The sequence below is a fragment of the Nicotiana sylvestris genome, chromosome 3, assembly GCF_000393655.2.
Source record: "Nicotiana sylvestris chromosome 3, ASM39365v2, whole genome shotgun sequence".
NCBI lineage: Eukaryota > Viridiplantae > Streptophyta > Magnoliopsida > Solanales > Solanaceae > Nicotiana > Nicotiana sylvestris.
The window spans coordinates 202273522-202283148 of record NC_091059.1 but is presented as its reverse complement, the minus strand read 5'-3'; the positions used below and the strand labels follow the sequence as shown (position 1 = coordinate 202283148).

Here is a 9627-nt window from a genome sequence, read left to right as displayed (position 1 = left end):
TGTTGAACCTGCAATATTTTGAAAATTATCCGTAGATTGACCCCTTCTCCTTCGTTGTTTTGAGTATTCTGTGCTGTTGACCGGGCTCCACCACAGATTCTATTCTAGGGGTCAATAGGGAGGCATGTGTTGATAGCCACATGCGAATTAGCGTCCAACGGGTCCGCAATTGGAATTTTGATGGGATTAACGAGTGGTACCTCGTTACCGGGCGCTATGTTATTGTTTTCACCATGGTGACCAGACTCACCGTTAGTAGGTAGAGGTGCTAATTGTGAGTTTGATATTTTGAGCTTAATCCTGAAATCAAAGACACTTCAAAGAACAAGTGAAAAATAGCATGTGTTATGGCAATTCATATCAAATAACCACTATTATCTTTATCCCCACGGTGGGCTCCAAATTGTTTACCCTCAAAATTGGATAACGATTGAATTTATACGCGGTTTTAAGGATATGTAATATAATTTGATACAAATTGAGAAAATAGATTATTATTGAAATCAATGACAGAAAAGTGAATGGAAACCACATAAGTTTAACAGTGTTAGCCTTGAAGGTTGATCACCCTCGAGTCAGAAAGCACCTCAATCAATGTCAGAACAGAATAACAAGATAATGAGAACTAGAAATAATAGTGTATTGCCTTTTGATGCATATTACAATGTCCATTACAAATAATCAGACCCCTTTTATATAGTAGGGGAGTCCTACTTTAGATACAATTCTACAAAAGATAAGAAATCTCATGATTTGCTAATTAGTTGGTCTATCGTTGATACGTGCCGAGATTCCTGCCGTGTTATCCGACTGGTTACAGATATTTCGGCCTTCCGTTATTTGGTCCGATAATTTTTTCTTGATCTTGATTGGAGTTGGGGCCGGCTCTGGAGCTACGGGCTCGATGATCTTGAAGACGCATGCTTTAACTTCATACCTTGGTTCGTTATAATCCAAGGTCGATCTTTAGCCCATCAAGTTTCAGCCTCGATCTGTCATGCAATAGATGAGCCCCGTTTCGACCGTATACAAGAATATTTATTCATCCTTGTTTGTAACCATGCATTTTCTGCTAATATGACCGAACAATAAAATAAAAAGGTTCTTATTAAAAAATTGACTACATTTTTTCCCCACCAATAATTGACTGCAATTAGTGGTGGCAAAATGATTAAAAGAACAGTTATCCACCTATATTATCCATTAAAAATAGATCGGACAATAAATTATTTAAAACATATCAAATATGGATAAAGAACCATATCATCTACTTAGAAAATGGATAACTAATGGGTTTGAATATTTACATTTGTAAAACCTCAAATTGGAGCTAGCCTCAAGTTTAGGAGACTAGAAATCTCCCAAAAGTGATCATGAAGTCATGGATAATATAGATATTCCATATTATCCGCCGGTTAACCCGTTTTTTATCCATATTAAATATAGATCAGATCGGATAATTTATCTGTTTTTTGCATTACCCTTTTTTAACTCGTCCATATCCGGCCCAACCGCCCCTTTTGCCACCCCGGCCTTTTGCCACCCCTAACTGCAATTGTAGCCAAACTTGGATTCGAAAAATTCTCTCTCCCTATTTTTTTACGAATAACTTAGCTTGATAATGATCACGCGATCGAATAATTTATCCGTTTTTTGCATTACCCTTTCTTAACTCGTCCATATCCGGCCCAACCGCCCCTTTCACACCCCGGCTTTTTGCCACCCCTAACTGCAATTGTAGCCAAATTTGGATTCGAAAAATTCTCTCTCCCTATTTTTTTACGAATAACTTAGCTTGATAATGATCACGTGAAAAAATTATTTTCACCGCCTTGGATTTAAGTTTGAAAAACAGTAATACCGAGTCAAACGAAGAACTACTCCTCAACTGATGCCACAATACATGCACCTCAAAATTCTCCACAACTCTTTGCTAATAACACTCCCCCACACTCAAAAGCTTAACCAACTTCGAAACAAATTCTCCTTTTTAAACAATCAATCGTATCACAATATTGTTATCTTCATTTCTTCGCTATTCATTTCACAACTCACAACACAGCATATATACAATTAAGGGCTCCCTTCTTTCTAGTCCAAAAAAATCATGACTTCCTCTAAAGCTTTTCTCTACTTGGTCTTCGTCTTTTCACTTCATTTCTTCACTGCTCTTTCTACTGAATTCACTGTTGGTGGTGACAAAGGATGGGTTGTCCCTCAAGCAAAAGATGATCAAGTATACAACGAGTGGGCTGCCAAGAATAGGTTCAAGGTTAATGACACCTTAAGTAAGTACATCTTCATCTTGCCACTATATATTATTGAACTTTAATATGCTTACCCAAAAATGAGACATCCAACATTTTTACTTAGTAGATACAGTGACAATCGTACCCACATTTTTTTTTGTGTGGAAATAGTTTCAGAGTTATAAATATATTTCAAATTTTCGTAGTGGCTGTACCAACACTCTGCTGTCAGTAGTCGCAGTTTTTTGATAGTTTCCATTATCAATCTATTTTTTTTTTGTCACCATAGCAATATGTTATTATACGAAGCGGTTTCATTTGACACCATTTCGTCAACAAAAAAGGAAAAAATAAGAGTTACTAGTAGTAATATGTATAGCATAGGATATATAACACCACTTACATTGACTCCTAGTCCGATGGTCAACTTGATTGTACAATGTTACTCCGTACAAACTATATTTGTTAAAATAATTTCAAAGTACATATAATTTTTTTTTAAAGGAAATTTTCATAGTGGGTGCGCGGACACAGTCCTTTCAATATATTTACACTGTCAATATATAATCAAAATGTCATTGTCCATATGGAGACATTAATTATCCATTACTTCTGTGGGTTTCTATATATGTGTAGGGTTTGAGTACAATAAGGACTCGGTGTTGGTGGTGACTGAAGCAGAGTACGAGAAGTGCAAGTCAGCACATCCAATCTTCTTCTCCAACAATGGAACATCCATCTACAAATTGGACCGACCCGGCTTGTTCTACTTCATCAGTGGAGTATCAGGACACTGCGACAGGGGTATGAAAATGATAGTCAAAGTATTAGAAAAACCAGAAACCCCACCTCAAGTTTCTAATCAGACTACTGGTGGAACACCGACTAAAAGTGGTGCAACTCAGTTGGCTAACGTTGTTGCTTCTCCAAGTCATGTTATGGTGTTTCTGGTTTCATTCTTTGGAGCTATTTTTATTTAGTTTAGAAATCCTGAAGATTATCATTTGTTTTAGGGTTATGTAGTGTGATTTTAGGGCGAGACTAGTTAGGATATTAGAAAATTATCATCGTCTCTTTGAACTTGCTACTTTGATGTTTGGAATAATTATTTTGCTCGGTTTGGATTTTTTTACATAACAATCGCCCTTTCTCTAGTCTTTTTGATTTCTCACCCGGTATTCGGTACCCACATTGAGGCCCGACTAATCCGGATTTGCGTCAGAAAATCCCACATTAAAGGCGACTCAATACCCAGGGTTCGAATACGAAACTTCTGGTTAAAGATGAAGGAATACTTATTGCAACTAATTATGAGAGCATCGATACGACTATATCTGAATTTCAAGCTAGTTGAAATTAGCGTATGCATTTACGATACTATGACTAATTAAGTTTTGCAAAGTATTGTACTGAATATTTATTTTTGTCGCCCAAAGTGATATCGTGAATGTCCACATCTTCATAAAAGAAAAATAATTTAAGTTATATATACTAAAAAAAATGTAATTTTTTTTTAAATAAAATCTACCAGTATGTTTTGACATATTTATACAATCAGGTCGTAATTAGAGATAATTTTACTTAATAACATTGACCGATAATATTTTATAAATGATAAGTAATTTGTTATATTAGGTTAAGTTGTATTGATGGTATAAATAACTTATTACACTATCAACACATGTAATGTAAATTCATAAAAAATAGACCCATTACTTTTTAAATGACACGATGATGTAATTACACCACTAATGCATAAAACTTTGGCATGTTATGGTGTTTCTGGTTTCATTCTTAGGAACTATTTTTATTTAGTTTTTAAATCCTGAAGATTGCCATTTGTTTTAAAATTAGGTTATGTAGTGTGATGCAAGGGCGAGACCAATTAGGTTTTTTAATAGATAATCGGCGACTCTTTGAACTTGCCACTTTGATGTATGGAATAATTATTTTGCTCGGATTAGACTTTTTTAAATAACATCACCCTAATTTGTCTAGTCTTATGTGATAGCTGCAATCAATTATGAGAGCATCAATACGACTATGTCTGAATCTCAAGACTATGATTAGTTAAGTTTTGCAAAGTATTGTGCTGAATATTTTTGGTCAGCCAAAGTGATATCATGAATGTCCACTTCTTCGTAAAAGAAAAATGATTTAAGTTATATATATTAGAAAATTGTAAAGATTTTTCTAAACAATCTATCAATATATTTTGATATATTTTTACAATCAGGTCATTTAAAAGACAATTGCAGATTAATAACATTGATTATTAATATTTTATAAATGATAAGGTTAAATTGCATTGATGGTATATATAAATAACATTATATTATCAATGAATGTAAATTCGTAAAAATAGAGCAATTACCTTTCAAATGACCTGATATGTAATTTTCTTTCACCACTAATGCATAAAACTTTATGCTAAAAGAAAATCTTGGGCCAAGAAATTTGCTTGTTCATGTTCTTGTGGTACACTGCCGAAGCCCATATAATTAATTGGGCTTAACATCAAAGTAGAGATTTTTTTGGGGAAAAGTTTTCATAAATACATAAAAATCATAAAATATTATATAATCTACCACTACAGTCGATCTCTCTATAACAGCGTATATAACAACCATTCACTATAAAAGTCAAATTTTTATGTGAACCAAATTTCATTCTATGTTATAATTTATGTTCTCTATAACAACACGTCGCTATAACATTCAAAAATATTCGAAACAAATGAGGCCGTTACAAGGAGGTTTGACTGTATAAAGTAATTAACATATTCTACAACTTATACAATAAAAGTGATAGCTCTTAAATACAGTAGCTTCCTATAAATGAGGAAACTGAATATGAAAGATATTTAATAAAATCAATTGGTCCTGAAAAATTCTCCATCGCAATTCCTATAAAATGGTAACTAAATATGAAAAACTCTCCATAGCCTTTTCATATGTATTTTCCTATTCTCAACAAACAATCCGTTCTTTATCCAATTCTCCTTCTCAAGTAAGAGAAATGTTCTTCAAATAAACTACCCAAAAAAAGAACAAGATATACATCATAATTAACATATATCATGTAAAATTTAATATTAAAAAAATTAATTTGTAAAAAACATGACATTATATCATAAAGGTATGATGTATTGTATATTATATTTACCAATTATATTATATAATTTATTGTATACTATATTTATTAATAGTATATATCAGATAAACTAAACTGATAATATAGATTAAAAATTATATTGTATTGTATAAGTATACCAATGTCATATTAGTTTATATTATATCATATATTGTATACGACATTTATTAGTAGTATACATCAGATTTTTTCTTATTGTATACATCAGATAAACTAAAGTGATATTATACAATGAACGTCTGTTGTATTGTATACTTATATACCATTTTCAAATAAGCTTATACTATATAATATACTATATACTATATACCATATTAATAATATGCATTAGATACATTCTAATAATAGGAAAGAGGCTTGGGACATCGGAATATATTCGAATCCGTTAATGGAGAAATTGAGAAAAAATTAATACGAATAGATACGTTTTAGGTGAGAGAGAATCTAAAGATAGATATATAAGGATATGTTTTAAATGAGAGAAGAAAGAGATAGTTGGGATATGAAAAGTTGTAGATTTTAAAATAAATTGTATGTATGTAATTTTTTTAAAGTAGTTGTACCTTATATAAATAAGTTTTAAATAAGTTACGTTGTATTTTGTGTAAATTTCTCTTTCTATACCTAATTTAGCCTATTATATATATAATTTAAAACTTCTTTCACCTTTTAACAAGATATTAAAAAGATCTATATGTTAGAAACTGATTTGAGATTAATATTCATCTTTATCATCAAAAATTTAAATATTGTTGGATGAATTAAAGTGGAAGTTAAAAACTCTATTGTTGGGGTTTCTTAAAGCTTGAAAATTTCATAACCTGAGTTTTTTGATGTATTGAAATGTTTGACAAATTGATGATTGAAGTTCGATGAGAATGTCATTTGATGTGGGATAGTACTGTATATGTTGTTGTTGTTGTTAACACTTAAAGCTAATTGGTGAAAATTTAAACTATTTGGTATGTTTTTCGTGAGTTGAAGTTAGCAGGAGATAAAATTTAATTTTGTGTATAACATGATACAATATTATAGTAAGTGTATAATGTTATATACCGGGTGTATATTTATTGTTGCAAAAAAATAACGGGCCTTGCAGCTGTAAAATTACAAATACAGCTACTTAGGTGCAATGTAATGTATTGCATAGTACTTTTATGCAAATCAGATCTATTAGATTAATGATATACACGTAACCTAATTGTCCTTTTCTATTGTGTGTGAGAATTATTTGTGGTAGAATTATAAGGTTTCCCTTTCAGAACCTCAACCTAATTAGCTAAGTTAGGGTTCTGTGGCGCTTCAGTTCCAAGTTCCAACACCATGGCCGAACTCTGCCGCATGTCTCAAACTGTTGAAGAAATCGTTAAAAAACCAAAAAATTCTCGTACAAATTCCTTAGACCCGACATTGCAATTACCGGATCATCTTCTCCATTTGATCTTCTCCTTCCTTGGATGTCGAGCCTGTTGCGGAAGTCAAATATATATAGTGTGAATGAGTCACAATTACTATACCAAAAATTATGACAGCCACCAAATAATAAATAAGACAATAAAGTAACAATAAAAGGAATACCAGAATTTACGAGGTTCAGCCAATTTTGCCTACTTCCTCGGACACAACCAATATCTTATTCCACTCCAATATACAAGTGAAATAATACTAAAGAGAGAAGATACAAATGCCTTAAGAAGATAAGAAGGCAAATGAGAGGTGTGTTTAAATCCTAAACATTAGGCCTTCTTTCATAGGGAAAAAATCCCAACCAAATATGTCACACACCGATGTGAGACTTTTGACATTTTCAACAAATCTTCACCTTGACAAAATTCCACATCTTCAATTTTCTCTCAATAAGAAATTTTGGTTGTGTCTTCACCTTCAATCTTTAGTGTTCAACAATGTTGATCAAATCCAAACAATGTTGAAGCTTGACTGCAGTCACCACCTTTGTCAGCATATCAGCAGAATTCTCCGTAGTATGAATTTTCTTCACCGTGACTCCACCTTCTTCTATGATTTCTCGTACGAAATGATGCCGAACATCAATGTGCTTCGTCCTTACATGATAAACTTGGTTCTTCGCTAATTGAATAGCACTTTGATTATTACAAAAAATTGTGATACTTTTTTGTCCAATACCAAGCTCTTTTAGCAATCCTTGAAGCCAAATTGCCTCCTTCACAGCCTCTGTAATAGCCATGTACTCTGCCTCTGTTGTAGACAAAGCAACTGTTGACTGCAAAATAGACTTCCAACTAACTGGTGCCTTTGCAAAAGTAAACGTATAACACATAGTTGATCTTTGTTTGTCCAGATCACCCACAAAATCTGAGTCACAATATCCAACTGTAGATTGATTGCCTTCGTGCTAAAAAACTAACCCAACATCTACAGTATTATGAATATACCATTGAATCCGCTTCATAGCTTGTCAATGCTCCTTTCCTGGATTATGCATATATCTGCTAATAACTCCAACAGCTTGTGAAATGCCAGGCCTCGTACAGACCATTTCATACATCAAGCTACCAACATCATTTGCGTATGGTACCTTTGACATATACTCTCGTTCAGTTTCATCCTTTGGCGACATAGTAGTACTTAGCTTAAAATGGGAAGCAAGTGGAGTACTAACTGGCTTAGTCTTTTCATCTATACCAAAATGTTGTTGTACTCTTTTCAAATATTCTTTCTGAGATAAACAGAGTTTCTTTCAACGTCTATCTCTTATTATCTCCATGCCAAGAATTTTCTTTGCCTCACCCAGATCCTTCATCTTGAACTCCTTCTTCAGTTGAATCTTCAACTTATCAATTTCTTCCGAATTCTTGGAAGCTATCAATATATCATCAACATATAGGAGAAGATATATAAAAGAATCATCTTTAAGCTTGCGAAAAACACACAATGATCGTACTTGCTTCTCTTGTACCCTTGCCGCAACATAAACTTGTCAAATCGTTTGTACCATTGTCTAGAAGATTGTTTCAATCCATACAACGATTTTCAAGTTTGCACACCATATTTTCCTTTCCAACAACTTTAAATCCTTCTGGCTGAGTCATGTAGATTTCCTCCACCAAGTTTTCATGTAAAAATGCAGTTTTTACCTCCATCTGAAATAGTTCCAAATCCAACTGTGCTACCAAAGCCAACATAATTCTAATGGAGGAATGTTTTATAACTGGAGAAAATACTTCATTGTAATCAATTCCCTCCTTTTGATCATATCCTTTGGCCACCAATCATGCTTTGTAGCAAACATCTTCTTGGTTAGGAAATCCTTCTTTCTTTGCAAATATCCATTTGCACCCAATTGCTTTCTTTCCCTTCGGGAGATTGGCCAATATCCATATATGATTCTGATGAAGGGACTGTATTTCATCATTCATGGCAATCCTCCACTTATCTTCTTCTGAACTTTGGACTGCGTCTTTATAAATGGTAGGAACATCATCAGCTACAATTGATGCGTCATAAGTAACCGTCTCTATAAGACGAACATGTTTTGTTATTGTCCTTTTTGGCCTGCTAGTTGCAATTGATTCAAGTTGTTGTTGAGGTTCTTGAGTTGGAATCTCCCTCTCTACTGGCTCTTCTTCCAGAGGATAATCTTCATTTGTTTCCTCCTCTGCTTCTTGTGTAGGAAAAATAAATTTTCCCTCAAACTCTACCTGCTTAGAAGCACCCTCATTTTGTTTGGTATCTTCTGTTACCTTATTTACCATAGCAGATTCATCAAAGGTAACATCCCTGCGGAATATTACTTTCTTTGTCATAGGACACCATAAGCGATATCCTTTGACTCCAGAAGTAATCCCCATAAAAATAGCCTTCTTTGCCCTTGGATCCAATTTTGACGTTGTCACATGATAATATGCAGTTAAGCCAAACACGTGCAAAGAGTCATAATCTACAACAAGTTTTCCATACCATTTTTTGAAATGGTGTCTTGCCATCAATATCAGCAGATAGTAAGCGATTAATGAGGTGTGATACATATGTAATTGCCTCAGCCCAAAATTCTTCGTCCAAGCCAGCATTGGACAACATACACCGTACCTTCTCCAGCAAGGTCCGGTTCATACGTTCTGCCACTCAATTTTGTTGTGGTATATATCTGACAGTGAAGTGTCGGACGATGCCATCATTTTCACAAACCTTATTGAAATGATTATTTTTGTATTCACCTCTATTATCCGTGTGAATACACTTGATC

The 9627-nt window shown here is 33.5% G+C and overlaps 1 protein-coding gene across 1 annotated transcript; it reads left to right on the top strand.

Moving 5' to 3' along the window:
• The first annotated feature begins 2036 nt into the window (after positions 1–2036).
• On the top strand, positions 2037–3383 carry LOC104239741 (early nodulin-like protein 5). Its single transcript, XM_009794463.2, has 2 exons — positions 2037–2288; positions 2886–3383. The coding sequence occupies exons 1-2, from the start codon at positions 2108–2110 to the stop codon at positions 3227–3229; spliced, it is 525 nt and encodes a 174-aa protein (XP_009792765.1). The 5' UTR covers positions 2037–2107; the 3' UTR covers positions 3230–3383.
• Positions 3384–9627: the final 6244 nt, after the last annotated feature.